The 17,998-nt window shown below is 38.9% G+C and overlaps 1 protein-coding gene and 1 non-coding gene across 4 annotated transcripts in view; one reads left to right on the top strand and one right to left on the bottom strand.

The window, feature by feature from the left end:
- CLASP1 (cytoplasmic linker associated protein 1) overlaps positions 1–17,998 on the top strand; it is a 357,318-nt gene that overhangs the window by 120,831 nt on the left and 218,489 nt on the right. For all 3 annotated transcript variants that reach the window (XM_036744771.1, XM_036744772.1, XM_036744770.1), the window contains exons 3-7: positions 2,028–2,106; positions 5,149–5,252; positions 5,735–5,826; positions 6,243–6,318; positions 13,885–13,982. In XM_036744771.1, the coding sequence (XP_036600666.1) occupies positions 2,028–2,106; positions 5,149–5,252; positions 5,735–5,826; positions 6,243–6,318; positions 13,885–13,982 (449 nt within the window). The remainder of the gene's footprint in view (positions 1–2,027; positions 2,107–5,148; positions 5,253–5,734; positions 5,827–6,242; positions 6,319–13,884; positions 13,983–17,998) is intronic.
- On the bottom strand, positions 1,384–1,509 carry LOC118840588. The gene has a single exon (XR_005009763.1). It is a non-coding gene; the product is annotated as a U4atac minor spliceosomal RNA (small nuclear RNA).

The following is a 17,998-nucleotide window of genomic DNA, read 5'->3' as shown; positions in this document are numbered from 1 at the left end:
AGAGAATTAAAGATAAATATGAATTTAAATAAAGTTACCTTTTTGGGAGATAAACCTTTCTTAAGTTAAAAGCAAACAACTATTTTGAGAATTAGTGTACACTTTCTCCCTGTTCATCTTTACTGTTATGGACACACCCACACACACACACCCACACCCACACCCACACCCACACCAGTCCTTTGAACACCTCTTGGCTTGTGTTGGAAGCTGGTTGAGAAAAACAGTCCTTCACCCTAGGACATTTTAGGAATCTCCTCTCATCACGTATCAAGAGCATTCCTTTATAGGTTGTCACAACTGAAAACACAATAGCATTCTTACATAGCACCTGAGTAACCATGTAATTGATATGAGAAAAGATGTGGTGAGAACCAAAGGCAAGTCATAGTGTTAAGGCTGTTAAGAGAACATTGAATTAACATCATAAAATGACACCTCCACAAGTCCATATTGCAGAAGAGGAATAAAAGTAGAGTTGGTGTCAGGACTCTCATTTGTAAAGAGTAAACACTGTTAGATGATGGGTATGTGTTTTTAAAGAAAGCCAACACCTTTTAGCTTCTCCAAATAAAAGTGTTTTAATAAGATCTTCCCTGTTATACAATCCTCTTTTATGTTCACAAAAAACTTTTTCTTTGTTCTTAAACTATTTGGTCTCTTGAAAAACAATCGTTTACACACCTCGGTCGGATTTTCATGTGATTGATCTTTGTTGGAAATATGAGCAGCCTTTCAAAAATTTTAATCCCGGTTTTAAGCCATCGTTCAGGGCTAATACGTTCAAAATACAAAGAATCAGCTTTCACACCTAAGCAGAAAAATTTACATTGTGATTTAACATTAACTGGAAGATATTTTTGCTTTAAAACAGCCACAGAACAGCGAGGCAGAGAATATAAAGAGGAATTATAATTGCCTAGTCACACATTATGACTAAATCATTATGTTTTTTCATTTGTCTTGACTGCCGAGGGCGACTTCTCAGTGTGAGAACTTAATTGCTTGCGTGTGATATTTTGTATTTCATAAGGAGAAACAACTTTTGATGGATCATTTTGAGGCCAGCATTTGGAATCATTACTTGAGTGGTTAAACAGATAAACTTGTGCTGAAAATGAGTTGAAAACAGAATTTGAAAGCATTAATTTTTTAATAAATTAATTTTCTAATTAATCAAAGTATTACAGTAGAGTGGGTGAGAATAACTTAACAGGTTTGTGAGGGCATTCCTAAATTCTGTAAGGTTAAAAGAATTTGGTGCTGTTCGAGAACGTGGTTGTGTAATTTTGCGAGGCTTTTTGCGCCACCTAGTGGTCATACAACTCAACCCGTTTATACAGATACTAAATTTTCTTGCTTTAAAATGACTGTTTCTGGGGGGGTTCCAAAAATTGCACCATGTTAAAGCGGAGCTTTAAGAGATGCGCGTGTGTTGTGTAGGCGTTAGCAGTACTGTCCTCACTAGCCGTTCATTGGGCAGTAACGCAACCCCAAGAAAAGGATGGTTGGCGAAAAGCCGCCCGCGTCCTCAGTGAGGAGGAGCGAACACCAGGTTACCTTGTGGTGACTAACTCGCGGTGCAAGTTCTTGCTGAGAAATCGGAAGGAAGCTTCTGTTTACAAAATAATAAATCGAAACATCGGTTCTCCCTTAAGTATTCCTTTTTTAATGCTTTCTTTGAGCTGTACCTATGTAGATCATCTTTTTACCCACAAGGCAGCGCGCCGTTTGGTTGTTGTATTTGCATATGCGGCCTATGGGGAACCACGTTGGAAAATTGGAAGTTTTTTCTCTTGCTTCCGAGCTCAGCTTCGCCCGCCCTTCCGTTTTGCTCTCCGGCTTTACGTTCGTACGGAGGTTGAGCCCAGTCGTGCCCTAACGGGAGTCCCGCGCGCTCCATTCGCTGCAACGGCTGGTCCCTGGAGAGTCCATCAGACAGGCCGAACCTGCATTTCCGTGAGCGCCGGAGCCCGGCAGCTACTGTGTCAGGACCCTAATGTGCTCCCTGGTTTTTTGTCTTGCAGGTTGCACTTCTGGGGATGGACATTTTGTCGGCTCTGGTGTCTCGGCTGCAGGATCGGTTTAAAGCCCAAATTGGCACAGGTGAGGCGGCCGCGCCCCTCCCGCGGCTCCGCCCCCGCGCTCTGCCCGGCCTCTTCCTGTTCCCAGTACGCTGCCCAAAGCGCACCTCCTCCCCGCCTCCCCCCCCCCCCCTCGCTGCCCCCTCCGCCCCGCCTCTCTCTTCCTCCCTCGCCCTCCCCCTTCCCCTCCCCCTCCCCACCGCTCGCGTGCGAGCTCCCACTCCTGGCTGGCCCGTCTTACTGCCCTTTTCCCAGCGCAGCTAAGACTGCGCTGGGCGGTGTCTTGTTTCTGATCAATAAAGGCTAACTTATGGAAAACGCAAAGTACGGGTCAGCCGTCTATGAATGCCAGCTACTGTTTCATCTGCTTTGTGGTTAGCCTCCAATCCTAGAAAAGCCATCCATTGCTGAGTTTAAAGGGGAAAAAAGACAGTATAAAAGCAATTATTTTTAGTATTCATTTCCATTTCATTTGTACATAGAATTTCAGATGATTTTAAAGGCCACCTGTTTTGAGTTCATGGGCGGGAATAAAATTGTTTTATACGAAATCCCTTCTAGTCTATACAAGACATTTATCAAATATCTTGTACTTGCAAGGCTCTGTGTTAAGCTCCCTGGGAATGCAAAGGCTAAAAGGAAAAGTGGTCAGATCCTCAGGTAGCTAAAGTGGTGGGAAGGGAGAGGGGACTAAGAAATACAATACCTAACAGATAAATATTATGAAAATTAAAATACTGACATGATGAAAATGTCTCATTAAAAATAAAAAGCAAAAGAGCCACAACATTCATAGGAGCATAGTGGAAGAGAGGCTCAAGGCCACTCTAGTCCAGATTCATTTTACAGTTAAAGTAATTGAAACCTGCAAAAGTGAAATGTTTGCTCACAGTCACATGACTAGCATGTGGCAGAGGTAGCATTCAGACCTAGCTCTTTCTGACTCCCAGGCTAGCTTTCTCTTCATTGCTGCAATCCTGGGACTTGAATCTAAATCTGTAACCTGATAGTTTCGGGATGCCTTTTAAAACTTGTTTTCCATACACTTGGAAGATGATTCTTCTTCATACAATATTGATTTTGGCTGGTAGGGCCGTGATTACATCTATACATTGTTTTGCTATCTTTGATATTCCTTTGGTCAAGGTTTTGAATATTTTTTCCTTAGTCAGTATTTGACTTTGACTTTGATTTACTTAAGAGCTTTTTACAAAGTGATAAAATGTTTATATTTAATATAGCTTATTTTCCCAGACTAGCTTATTTCAGGGTAAAATAAATGTTGTTTCACAAAGAATCTTTGGATTAGTCTTATTGAAAGGCAGCCAAGGTGCCATTTAGGCATCAAAGGCTGCTTCTCACTTGTTCAAGGGAAAGATGATTGACAGCTTCTAGTCAGGAAGTTCTGAGTTCAGATTTTTTTCTACCTGTGTGGCCATGGGCAATCACTTAACTTCTCTTAGATTCCATTTCTTCATCTTTAAAAATCAGGTGAGGTTAAACTAGATGGCCTCTGATGTCACTTCCAGCTCTAAATCTATGCTCCTATGCTCCACTGAATACATTACAGAGCTAGCATTTTTGTTGGACTTATAGAGGACCCAATCAGTATATGGTGTCTTTGACTTACTTTAGAAAGAACTTTTTGTTTGAAGGTTTCAGAATCCTTCACCACCATCCTAGGACAAACCCTCATTACCTCCCAGACACAGTGATAGCACTAACCTCTGGCACAGGTCTTTTTACCTTTTCTTTCCATTTTCAGTCCATCCTTTATACTATATGAAACTTTTCCTGATTCCCCCTAGTTTTTAGAGCCCTATTTTCCTCACATAAATGGTGTTTCTTCCTTGTAGAATATAAACTCTTTGAGGGCAGGTATTGTTTTTGTTTTGTCATCCTTATAACCTTGTTTATAGTAGAGGCTTAATAGAGATTTGTTGTTAAATTTGATTCACTACTACTGCTAGAATAATCTTGTTTATATCTGGTCATTCCAGTCCTTTGTCCAGATGTCTTTAGGGGTTCCCTGTTTCTGGCCAAATAAAATTCAGATTTTGTTTGGCATTTTAGATCTTCCCCTCCCCACTTTCCCTCATCAAATCTAGTGCCTTGTAGGGCTTATACCCATGCTCTTCCCTCCATCCTGTATTTTAAGCTCCAGACAGCGAACTGTCTCTGTTGCCCAAGAATGTTTACTTCTTTCTTTACAACTCTTTCTTTTTACTCAGGTATCTGGGTAATATATGACCCTTTTTACTTGTTGAATTTCTTATTTTTTAAGGGCCAACTTGGGGAAGTCCTTCCTGAGTTACCAACTCATAATTGGCCTCCCTTCTTCCTCCTATGACATCTTTGTACTTGGAATCCAACGATTATGTGATTGTTAGTTTGTCTTGTAATGATCTTTGTGTGATAAGGCAGCATGGGATAGTGATAGAGCCCTGGAGTCAGGAGATCTGCTTTTGGATCTTCCCTCTTGCCCAGATTCTATGACTGTAGGTCATTCCCTTCACTTCTCTGAGCCAGTTTCCTCATATGTAAAAATGGGGCTGGGAGTGAACTTGTGATGTCAGGAGCACTTTTCTCTTTCTGCAAAGAAGATTGGTGCCTTCTCTCTGACTGACAGTGTTAGAATTGCTTCAGGCCCTAACAGGTTAAGTGGTAGTAAGTATGCTGAAGATGGAACTTTTTGGTTCAGAGGACAGCTCTTACTCATTGTTCCATTTTGCCTCACTGGGGAGAATATTACCCATCCTCACCATTGTTATCGGGAAAGGACTTGGTAAACATTTAAAAATTTAGTATTAGTGATGGCTGGCATTTCTTTGGAACTTTTAAGTTTTGCGCGCGTGTGTGTGTGTGTGTGTGTGAAAACTTCCTCATTTGATCCTCATGGCATGAGTTCTTTTAAATGGGAGTTGTTTTCATCTTCTGACCTCATCTAGTTTAGCACGATGTGCTTGCTGTGGGGCAGCAGGTTCTTGAAATTCAGTGAATTTAATTGGTGACCACAGCCTACAAAACCTCTTTTGATTGGATTGATTTTCACTTTTGCTTCTAGTGCTACCCAGTCTAATTGACAGGTTGGGCGATGCTAAAGATTCAGTGAGAGAGCAAGACCAGACCCTGCTGCTGAAGATGATGGAACAAGCTGCCAGCCCTCAGGTATGATTCGGCAGAGCTTCCCCACTGCCCATCAGCCAGTTCATGGAAGACCATGAAAAAGCATCCTTTTCATTTAGCAAATCCAGAGTACTAGAAATGCATTTGCTAGGCTATTGCTTTACCTTCTCCTCTTTCTTTCCCTTTGCAGTTAAGGTAGCTACAGCAATATTAATGAGGTATAAAGTGCACAATTTGCATAGCTAGAGTGAACATCCATGTCAACTGCTTTTTGTTTGAAGGTTTTAGAATCCTTAGTTAAGTTCTACAACTGTGGGAAAATGTAGCAGAGTTTTTGCTCAATGTTATAAGGGAACTAAGAAAATTAAAGTAGTTCACCTGAGCCTAGAAAAATAAATCGTTACCAACAGAGTGACCCATTCTCCTGTTGCCTGCTGTTTGTTCAGTATATCTTTTGATGTGTAGATGAAAGGAAAAAAAGTCTAATTTCGTCTGGTTCTTTCTACCTTTCATGTCTTTTGCAGTATGTATGGGACAGAATGTTAGGAGGGTTCAAACACAAGAATTTCCGCACCAGAGAAGGTGTTTGTCTCTGCCTTATTGCAACACTGAATGCGTAAGTTTGGGCCTGATTCGTACTTCTCTTTGTAGAACATGGTGAGCTTTCAAGAAATGTAGTCATTCACTCATTCAACAAGTATATACAGAATCCCTGTGCTTGGTGCTGTGTCCCCTATAAACTCAGAAAAAGTATTATACTTGCCATCCTGCAATTAATAATGGCGGATAGGTGATTAAGCCTTGTATAAAGGGAAGCACTTAAGCAACAAGTACATTTAAGGCGGTGTTGAATCCAATGAAGGCAGCTACGTGCTTTCAGGTAAAGTCCCATAGACTTTTCGGACAGCTGTGGGGGCTAGGGCTGTGTCTTAAAGGATGGGTGTCAGGGTAGACTGAGAGGAAAAGGTGGGGTGGGGGTATTTTTTTCCAGCCTTTCCCATTGTCCACACTAATGTTTGCTTTTGTTTTCAGCTCTGGAGCCCATACTTTAACGCTAAGTAAGATTGTGCCACATATATGTAATTTGCTTGGAGATCCAAATGGCCAGGTAAGTTTAACATGAGGAAACATTGGGAAAAAGCTTATCTAAGAAAGTTTACATAATTTTGCCATCCTGACCATCTTCGATAGGATTTATTTGGACTCTCTTTCTTGTTCACAGTACTGATAGTGTGTCAGCAACATTTCTGAGGTGCTCAGGGTAACATGCCTTATAAAGCTGCTGTGCTCTACGTGGTACCAGACTGGTATCTCAGTCCTTGGCTGAATTTCATCCAGCCTGCAGAATAATAATAATATTGCTCTGCCAACAGTTTCTCTGCCCCGTAGAAAAATAACTTCCTTGCTGGGCTGATTATTTCTTCAGCTTATTAACTGAACACTTAAGGACAAAAAGAATAAACTATCTCCCAACCAGCTTGTTGAACTGAATGAAGCCTGCAGCCTTGTTAAACCAATGTGAGGTGTAGTTTCTCTGGAGTAATAGCTCAGCCCGCATGCAGCTCTCTGTGGGCTTTTCTTTCTCTGACACTGGCTAGCCTTGTTTTATCTCTTCCTCCTTCCCTTGTCTCACTCTTTCCTTTTCTCTCCATTGGTCTTGGGGAAGTCCGTCAAACTTTTTGGGCTATAGCATCCTCCTCTGTAAAACAAGGGGACTAGACCAGCGGGCCTGCTCATTTTAACTCTTTAATCCTACGGTCTGATGGCTAGATGATCTCCAAGGTCCTTTCCAGTTCTGCATCTGTGATCCTGTTCAGTCTCTTCCTTTTTCACTTCTGTCTTCTCTCTCTCATGCCTTCCATTTCCCCCAGTACCTCTGCAATAAGGCATTGAAACCCAGGGTCTTCCTGATTGTTAGCAGTCTCATACACCAGGCTACTTCTTATCATTTCACGATAGGATTTTAAAGAGGAGACAAAAAGATAGAAATGCCTGACAGTTGCAACGATGAGGTTAACTCAACACCCAAGCTTTAGAGTCCTTTCCTTCTCTGCTTTCTCCTTTATTTTTTGTTCCCTTTTCCTCTCTCTCCATTTCCCTGTGGGAGGATTTACTTGCTTGTTTTCTGGATTTCATTTGCTGTACTCACTTTCACTATGATGTTACTTCTTTCAGTTAATTCCTTCAGAACTTGAATGAATGAAAAAGCAATTATTAAGTGCTTACTATATTCCAGGGACTGTGCTAGGCACTAGAGATACAACTATAATAACAAGACATTCTCTGGTTCAAAGACCTTGCATTCTAATGAGAGAGGCAACACTTAGGGCAGCGGCGGCAAGAGAAGGGATTTTTGATTGGGGAAGTCCTAGGAATGGTGAGTAAGGCATTAGATTGTCGTGTGTGTGTGCGCGCGCATGTGCGTGCTTGTTTTGGAAGAGGTTTGGGGAGCATGTGGCAAGATGTCTCAAGATATTTGGATTAGATGTATGTGAAACATGGTTGGGTCCAGCTAGATCCAGCAGTTTAGTTGGCACTTATTCACTTGCCAGTCATGCAGACTGGCATGCCCCAGAACCCTGGGGCGGAGTTCCAAAGTTGAGTGGATTAAATCAAACATTTGACCTAGGAAGGAAACTAGGCCAAGGTGTTCTCTGGTCTGGATCAGGAGGTGGAGTGAGAAGGGAGACAATTGTCAGGGCAGAAGCAAGGAAGACTGCAGCTTAGTGATTGAGTAAACAGAAATATCTGTGGCAACTATAAAAATGGCTTAAAAACCCAACTTGGCTTTTTTGTTTTAAGTTCTTTCAGTCTTTACTCTGTAGTCTCCCTTCCCCTCTCTGTGTCACAAAATGGAATTAAGGAACATTTTAATGTATTTGTTTTATTTATCAAGTATAATTTTCTATGTTACGCTAATTTGGAATATTCCAGATATATATCAATGGTTCTAAAGTCTGGTACATTTAACATTTTATAAATCATTTTGGGTTTTAAAATTTTTTTTCTTTGTTATAAGAAAGGGATTTATGAGAGAGATAGCCAGATTTATGAAATAACTTTGGTTTATTTAAGGTACCAGTAAAACTTCTTAAAAGAGAGCATGCCCCATTAGCTCCTGTGTTACTAGGCTAATTTACTTTGTGTTTTTGGGTCTTAGTATTTTAATATGTAAAATAATGAGTTTGGAGCAGATAGTTTCCAAGGTCCCTTACAGCTAAGATTTAGTGACTTGACTCACTACTTCCATTTTCCTGTAGGTCAGGGGAAAGGTTCTTACCTCTACCTTACTAGTGACTTCTGACTTTACTGAAAAGGCTAATGCTGTCCATTGTTAGGAGAGCAGATCACTTCAAAATAATTTTTTTAAAAAAATTGTTAAATTTCTACAGTGTTAAGTGTGAAAGAGGTAACTCAGTGCAGTAAGTAAAGCGTACATGAGTCTTGTGATTATATCTGGGTTTTCATCCTGCTTCCTGTATTTTTTAGCTTGGTGACCCTGGGCAAGTCACTTACCCTCTGAGCCTCAGTTTTTTTTGTCTGTAAATGGAGATAATCATAGCATCTACTTTGTAGGGTTGTGTTGAAGATCAGGTGAGATCCTGTGTTTAAAATGCTTTAACTTCTGTATAAATTGGGCTGATCTTGTTAGCAGCTGCTGTCCAGAACAGTTCATGAAGAAACAATGTCCTCTGACTTAGGGAGTTTACAACAAAGCCAAATGCGTCTTGTTATTGTTGTTTGCAAATTCAGTTTCCAGAAATGATTAATTAGCTCTTAACATGAAGACAGCTTTATTAACGGGCAACATTTGGACAATCTGTGGCTTACTTATCTTGGTTCTTTTATTATTAAGTCAATTTTGTTCTCGAGCCTGAATTCATTTTGGTTGAGGGTTAGCAGGACTTGCAGAGGAAGCTTTTTGATTGGGAAAAGCCTTGAGAGATATAGCATGTTTTCCAACTTGCCAGATTATTTTTCCCGAAGGAAATTCTGAGAGATACAGGGGCATGGGATTTAGGGTAGAGGTGAAGAAATGAGACCTTCATAGACCTAATAGCCCTTTTGCACTTATCTCATTATTCAAATTTTTTAAAAGACCCTTGTTACATTTTTGAGTTTACTCTGAAAATATTCGTTAGTTTCCAGCATCAGTTATAAGTGACAGGGATCTGCAAAGAAAAAAGAGTAATGGAACAAAAAGTGGGCATTAATATATCTTAGGGTAGGATCACTGCCTAATTCCATTCAGGGGTTAGGGTGGTTAGGTTGATAAGGTTTCTTTGCTGCTTTTAATCTATTTTTCTTTATTTAGGAATAAGGAAGAATACCTTTTTAAGTGTTCAGTGCAAAACAAAATTTTTTAAATGTGATTTGAGTTTAATTAACTATTAAAAATTAGAAGGAATATCAGAAAGTAATCTTTACTGTTTTCTAACTTTTTAAAGTTAGTTTGAAGCTATCAGAAAATTTCATTTTTAGATTCCATTCTTTTCTTTATAATATGCCCCAGAGGTCAGTGGGATCTATGTCATTAAACTTGGTTAAACTGAGTTGGTGAGGTCAAAACACAGCAGGTAAAAGTACCTATTTTGTACTTTTAATTTCTTCGGAGTATTTAAAAGATGATGTTTTACCCTCTTTTGATCAAGTATGTTTGGCAGGTTTTAAGAAATTAAGTAATTAAGGTTTTCATGCTTCCTATTAAACTTAATGAGGATTATCTTCCCTTTTTAAAACATGAAAATACTGGCTTTGAATTTCTCTCTTCATATTAAAAGTTTATATTTCCTTAGATTATTCGTCCTTTCATGATCAAGAAATAAAGTCTCTACAGCTAGAATACATAGTAAAAAATTTTAGCTGTATTTTCTCTACAGCTGAAACAAATATTTGCAGCAGTCTGTTAAAAATAGTAATGCCTGGGAATTTCATTGCACAGAAGCTCTTTAATAGCAGTTATTGCATCTCATTTTTTCATGCAAAAATCCTATGAAGAAATAAGAGCCAGAATTACTCTTTTGCACATGGCAAAATTCGAGGCTCATAGAAAAAGACTTCAGTAAATATTTTATAACTGGACCTAGAATCTTGCTCAGCTTATATTTAGTCGAATACTTTCTTTGAGCACGGAATGACTCACAATGGTTGGGTCTGCTGGTAGGTGATTGGGAAATGTCATCCTTGTTTTGAAAATGAGCCACACAAGAAGTCATTAGTTCAATCTTTAGTGTTGAGAGTTGATGAGGTGTCAGAAAGCAAGTTTCCTGTTTTCTGGCTCATTAGTAGAATTTGAAGTAGATCTTAACAAAATTCTTATATGAGATTTCAGTCTAGTCTTTACGCAATTGTAGCATGCTGGTGAATGTAAATGGTGTCACCAAAGCAGAGTGGTTTTAAGAAGTTGCAAAGGCCTCTTAACATTTTTGACTACCTGAGGAAAATATCTGGGGACTCTGTTTGATAATTTCGGTCTTTTGAGGAGCTAGGGTTACCAGTGTTGAAAGCAAAAGCCAAAATTTCATAAGAGTACTTTTCTCTACTCTGGTTTTCTGTTTTTCTTAACAGTGACTCAGGCTCTAGACTGTAGGAACTGAATGGGACTTTAGAAATCTACTTTAACCATCTATCTTGATGGTAAGGAAGCTGAGGATCAGAGCAAGAAATCACTTGTCCAAGGTCACACAGGGATTTACTGGAGGCACTTGGAATACAGCTGAGCCTTCCTGACTTCCAGACCAGGGTTCTTTCCATTATGTCCTCTTAGTGCTTCACACTAAGCATGGAGCTATTGGTGGCAAGCTTAACCTCAGGGAGGATGCCCCTGATAAAACCTCTTGAGTCTATGAATCCTAGGTCAAGCTAGTTCCATCATGTTTGTTCTCCAAGAGTCCCATTAATGTAGACATTTTTGAAGCATTTGTCCTTCATTTTATAGAGAAATACAATTTAGATTTTAAGTCAAGAAGGGACCTCAGATGACATATGATCCCTTCCTGTCATTTTATAGAAACTGAGCCCAGAGAGATTAAGCAACTTGCCCAAGATTACACACAGTAAGTAATAGAGCCCACCTTGAAGATAATTCTGATTTTAATGTTCCAAAACAATAGTATTAGTTCCTTGTAGAACTAGAATATATACATTACATCAATGTACAACTTTAGGCCAGTTCTTCTAAAGTTTTTTTTTTAAAATTAGGTATGCTCCATTAGGTATTTTTTATAGTTTTGTACTTTGCTGGTTTTTCATAACATCCTGTGTTGAAGGACAGTCCGTGGATCTGGCTGAAAATTTTAAAGTCAGTAGTTTCTATGATTCATTTCCAAGGTGTATGTGTCTGACTTATACTCACACACACACACACACACACACACACTCTAGTGATTTCTATCTTTAGATTAACTCCTAATTTATCCTGACTGTATCTTCTTTGTAACATAGTTGTTTGCATATTGTCTTGCCTATTAAATTGTGACCTCTTTGAGGGCAGGGAATACTTGTTATCCGAGTCTTTATCCCCAGGCCTTAGTATAGTGACTAACAGGTACCAAGTGCCTTATAAATGCTTATTGATTTGATACCTAGAAAAAGCAAGAACTATAATCTTACATAAAACATCAGTATTTAAGATTGAACCATATTAAAAATCAACTCTTTTTGTATTCTTATGGGTTTGTCTAAAGTTTTACTGTGTCTACCTTTCTGCCTCTCCCTGTGTTTAGTTAAGTCTGTCTTTTTCTCCCTCCTTCTCTTTCCCTCTTTGCCTCTCTCTCTCTCTTCCTGTCCCTCTTTTTGCCCTTGCCTCTGTTTCTTTGTGTCTCATCCTCAGTGTCTCATTTTATGTAGTTATAACTAGTATGTTTAACCATTTTGCTGCTCTTCATCGTACTTTGTGTCATCTAAGTCCACGTGCTGACAACAATTGGACTATAGCATAAGGTCACTAGATACAGAAGATTTTGTTGACCTCATCAAGTTATGTTTATAAATGACAGCCTTCATTTTCTCCATTAGTAATTTTAAAATTATGTAATAGGTATGCTAGAACTTGGATGTCCCTTGTGCTATTCCATGTAGAGTAAAACATAACAGTATTTAATCCTCTCTTAAGCCAAGAGTTTTTAACTCCAGGATTTTTGGGTTGGGTTTGAGAGGTGGAGTGTGTGTGTGTGTGTGTGTGTGTGTGTGTGTGTGTCTGTGTGTCTGTGTGTCTCTGTGTGTGTGTGTGTGTGTGTGTTTGTGTGTGTGTGTTTGTGTGTGTGTGTGTGTGTGTGTGTGTGTTTATGTCCTAACTACTAAATCTAGATGATTTAGTTATTGTAGATCAATTAGGTCTTTCTGTTTTTGGAAGCAGTTTGTTATTGTTCATTGTTACTGAAAATTAAGATTTCTTTAAATTAGGGACTAACTAAAACTTTATCCGAAGATATAGTCATTATCATCCTAGAGTGTGATCATCAGTGAAAATGAATGTAAATAATTTAAAGAGCTGTATTCTTCATTCACATGGAAAAAATGTATCACATGATGAATTACATTCTTAACAATGACATTAAATAAATACATGATCTGCAACTCCAGAACTACTAAAATATTGTTTCTAATCCTTACTGACTGTTCAGGTTTCTTGTCTTCCTCCCTCAATCCCTTTGCAGTCATCTACTTTGTACCTATAAACTTAAAGCAATTTATTATACTTTGTTGTTTAAACTTTTGTTGTCTACATGGCATTTCCTTTAATATCCATACACATAAGTAGAGTGCTATTAGGCTTTGGTTTTATTCTGTGATCCAGAACCTAGAGCATGGACATAATCACTTATACCAACATAGAGTTTTATGGGACAGCACCTCGGAGATGATTCAGACCTGTGTTCAGTTGCTCTATTGTGTCTGACTCTAAGTGACCCCGTGGTTTTCAGACCTGCTCTCTCATTTTTCAGTTAAGGAAGCTAGCCCAGAGGGGCGAGAGCTAGTTAGCTAGATGCAGTACGGGACTGGACCACATGTTTCCTGACTCCTCTGTTAATTATTCTGAGCATATTACTCTTAGAGGCTTCCTGGCTAATGAGTGAGTACAGTACTAGACCCGGGGTCTGGAAGGTTAGCCTCTTGACATTTACTTGCCATTTGACCCTGGAGAAGTCACTTAAACTCTGTGTATAGCGGTCCACTTCCTAGGACCCATCTACTAAGTCACAGACAGGCTGCGATCTATGTTGGTGGAGGGAGGTCCCACGTAGCACTTCTTTATGCTAATAAAATCGCAGGTCCTTTGTGTATAGCGTTATTTTGCCTCACTATTTCATACAATTAAAATTGAAATGTTATGATTTTGATTTTTGTGATTTTAAATAATATTCCAACATAACTCTCCTCAAAGAATAGAAATGCCATAAATATATACTAAACAGTGTCTCCCTTCACATGGAAAAACTTCATGATAGGTACCTGAATTATTTCTTTAGTCATATTAATGTCCTTAAAAATCAGCGAATAGTAGATTATTCTCTTTATCTAGGTGAATGTAGTTAAGAGCTTGTGACTGCAATTGTTCCTAGGTAAATACGACATTTAAAAAGGTGGGATGGTTTGTGATCTATTGTTTTTTCAACAAGAAATGCTATAAAGTTACAAATAAATGTTATAAGATATCTTCTTTTGTGTGTAGGTTCGAGACTCAGCAATAAACAGCTTAGTGGAAATTTACAGACATGTAGGAGAACGTGTGAGGGCAGATCTCAGTAAAAAAGGATTACCACAGTCTCGGTGAGTTTACACTCTTCTATTTTTAGTGCTTCCCCCCCTTCCCCCCCATACTTTTCTTCCAGTTAACTTTTCTTCTTATAGTATTTTTAGAAGTAAATTCAGGATGAAACTAGCTTTTATTTTTCTATCTATATAACCTCTCTTGTACCAGTCTGCTTCTTTCCCACCCTAGTTGAAACCCCTATTACCTTTTGCAAGGACTATTACGACAGCCTCCTGATGGGCCATTTGGACTTAACGTCTCTGCCTTCTCCAAATCATCCTACAGGCAACAGCCAAAAGTGATTTTCTTCCATAACATGCATGTCTGACCATGTTGTTCTCCTACTCAATAAACTTCAATGATTCCCTTTTGCCTTTAGGATCGAATATACATTTCTGTGTTTGGTTTTTAAAATGCTTTACAATCTAACCTCAGCCTACGTTTCCAACTTTTCCCCTCCGTTGCTCCTTTTCCTCGCTCTTTGGCCAAGCCCAGCTGGCCTTCTTGTGGTTCCTCACACATGACACTCCACCGCTTTTGGCTTTCATGCATGCCTGGGAATGTTCTCCTTCCTCAACTCTTAAAATCCTTTGTTTCCTTCAAAATTCTGCTCAGATGCTGCCTTCTACATGAAGTCTTCCCTGATTGCCCTTACCTGCTAGTGCCCTCCTATCAATTTAACTTGTTTTTATTTTGTATTTATTTATTTCTACATTTCCCTCAAAAGAATATTAATTCCTTAAAAGGCAAAGAATATTCTTTCATTTTATCTCCATCTTCAGCCTCTAGCAAAGTGACTGGCCTATCAGTGCTTAATAAATGCTTAATTGTTTAAAATTAATGTTTAATTCTGGAAAACTTCTATTAAATGGGGTCTTCTGGAGTCCTGGGAGATGAGATTCAGTCCCACCATTGCTGTTATAGTAGAAAAGCCTCTTTTTGTATCCACAGTGCTTAGCACAGTGCCTGGAACATAATAGGTACTTGATAAATGTTTATTGATTCATTGATTTAATAGTGATAATTTCCATGTTATCAGACCCTTCACAAAAGTCTTTTGGATTATGGACGTGGAATTTATAAAAATAATGAATTGTATTTGTATAAATTGTTTCTGTGATGGAAATTATAAATCCATAGAATCTCAGGCCATTTTGCTTAGCTACAAGCTGCTCTGTGGGAAGTCCAAGCACAATGAGAAAGACTCTTAGAGCTAGGAAAAACTAAAGATTTTATTCAACTTCAGTATTTTATGGTCCAGGACACTAAGACTCAGAGAGGCTCAGTGACCTTCCTGATCCCCACTCAGTTAGTCAGGAACAGAACTGGGCTGGGGACAATTCTGTGCTCCTACTGAACAGGTCACAACGTTCTTTTCTATGTAATCCTGCTTGGCCTAGCCTCTTTCTTTCTTCCATCTGCTTTGTCAGAAATAATAGGGCATTAGTACAGACAGTCTGGGTTTACCAACTGGTCACTTACTGAGAGCTGGAGTGAATTGTAGAAGTTCTTTGGTCCCTTCGTTTTACAGATGGTGAAGCTGTGGCCCAAAGCTTAGACTTACTCCACCTCACACAAATAGGTGGCAGAGGCAGCATTCAAACCCATTTCCTCAGCTCCTTTTCTCTACATCAAGATTAATCCTTAGCTTTTTATCACCACTGACGTTTCTCAAGCAGATGTGCCAAAAGAGAGTCACTGGATTCTCCAACAAGAGACGCTATGAGAATATACTTTCTGAGTTATATTGTGGCCTGTTGCCCTAAATCCCAAGCACTTTTTTTTAAAATGGCCAACTTACAGAATGATTTTCAGAGATCATGATATTAGTTTAAATGGAAGTACAAGAAGTTACATGGACATATCAATAGCTATGGTATATTTCCTAAGTCTCTAGAAATGGAGAATTATTTTCAAAAAGCGAGATGGGTTGATTTTCATATTTCATTGACAGTGGAGTAGAGCTTTATAACTCAGCCTTTTCATAGAACATTTGAAGAAACTGGGACCCAGAGAGATTAAGGGACTTGCCTGAGCTCACGTGGGTAGTAGGTAGCAGAGCCGAGGATGGCTAACTTGGGTCCTCTTAACTCCAGATCCATCTCCCTTGGAGAAGGGAGCTTCACTTTCTTTGAAAGTCTTTGAGCCAGTGGAAGAACCTGGTGTTTTGCTGCTGTTGGTTTTTTTTTCCTTGTTATTGAGAGAGGTTTCCCAGTGCCTTAGGCTCTGGCAGCTTACTTTCTACTTAACTGGGTATGAGTCCAAACAGTATGTGGCCCCTCATGTTTGAAGGCATTGTTTTAGAAGTTAAGTTTCTGTTATATTTGGCTGTGAGTGGCCGACTTGAGTATTTGAATATTCTGGAATTCTGATGCATCATATTAGAATTTTTTGTTGTGTGAGCACAGTAGATTTTTCAGTTTAGTTTTCACATTTCCCTGACTGTTTATTTGGGCCTGCTGGATAATGAGGGATGAGACAACAAAGTGAGTTTGAAGGTAGGGAAGGATGATTCTGATGGATCATCAAAGAATAAAGTCTTCAATTTGGAATGATTTGAAGGAGGCTTTAATTTTCCTTCTTCGTTAGTACTCCCTTTTATATCTTTGGCTTCATCTTTTCTGATCCTACAAGCAGCTACTTTTACTTCATTTTATTGTACTTCGAAATTTCTTTCTCTTGCAGTACTTTCTTGTATGTAGTTCACTAAAATATATTTGAGAATACTGTTCTTCTGTGAAATCATTTTGAATAAGTGAAGAGATAGTCTCCTTAATCTCCTTAAATTTGAATGAACTCATATATCTTTGGGAAGGTTTTTAGGTCTTTGCATGATTTCTTAGCCACTTTCTACATTCCTTTACGGAGGAAACAACATAGTTTTCTAATCTTGTGAAAAAAATCAACAGTATAAAAAATCAGCAGGGTATATAAGAACTAAAAATCTGTGAAACACCAGTCTGCCTAAGTATAGATGCTTTGTACACTCTTATTTTTATCTGTATCAGTAGAGAGGGAGATTTATTGTGAGAGCCTCTAACTCTTCATGAGAGAAGAGGAGACATAATTTATGTTTCTAAGGTGAGCATTGAGGGAACTATGTGGTATATTTTGTCTATACTAGCATTTGATTCTGGTAACTTAATTCTGGGGGAGAAATTGAATAGCTACTTTGCAACATTTAATCCTCAGCGAAGTAATGATGATCATATGTTGTTCTTTTGCATTTACAAAGAATTTGCACTGGAATAATTTTTTTCTGTAGTAAATGAGCCAGATAACTTCATTTAATGGGACTGTTGAAGACAGAATTCTGTTGCTAAGGTGGGAAAGAAAATAATAAATTTTATGGTGGAGGACATGTCGATTTAGCAACTTCTGACTAGGAAATCTGAAATCTGAAATCTGAATACTGTCAAGAACCTCTTGAAAACACTTCCGTAGCACTTATTGTCAGTGTCCTTCCTACAGGACTTATGCCTTACCGTCTTGTATTGTCTTTTCCTGTGTATTTGGCTTGTCTCCTAAACCTGTGATTTTCTTTGGGGCAGTCTTTTCTCTGTAGCACCAGCACAGTGGGTATCCATCAATGCAGCCTCTTCGTTATTGTGGGTCCTGGCTGATTTATTCCTGTCTCCCTTTCCTACTCCTACCTGAGAATGTGCATAGGGAGTTTATAACTGAGCTACAACTACAACATTGAAGCAGTGGTGTAAATGCATCTAAAATGACATTGCTGAAGAAAAGTACAGGTTGTTCTCAGACTGTTTTCACAATTCTTTTGGCACAGCACCTTAAATTGTATCATATGCAGTTAGTGACTTGGCTAAACGTTTGCTAGAAACAACAAAGATGGTTTATAACGTAATGTCATATAATGGTGTTTCATGTATATGTCCAAGTGTTTGACTGTTCCTATTAAGTAGGTATGGTCTGACATTTGTGTCGTCATTTGCTGGCAAGGTGAAATGAGAAGGTCCTGGGTTTAAATTCTGGTCTTTCCACCTACTCCCAGGGTGGTCTTGGGAAAATC

Source organism: Trichosurus vulpecula, chromosome 2, assembly GCF_011100635.1.
Source record: "Trichosurus vulpecula isolate mTriVul1 chromosome 2, mTriVul1.pri, whole genome shotgun sequence".
NCBI classification, from domain to species: domain Eukaryota; kingdom Metazoa; phylum Chordata; class Mammalia; order Diprotodontia; family Phalangeridae; genus Trichosurus; species Trichosurus vulpecula.
This window is presented reverse-complemented; position numbering and strand designations above follow the sequence as displayed.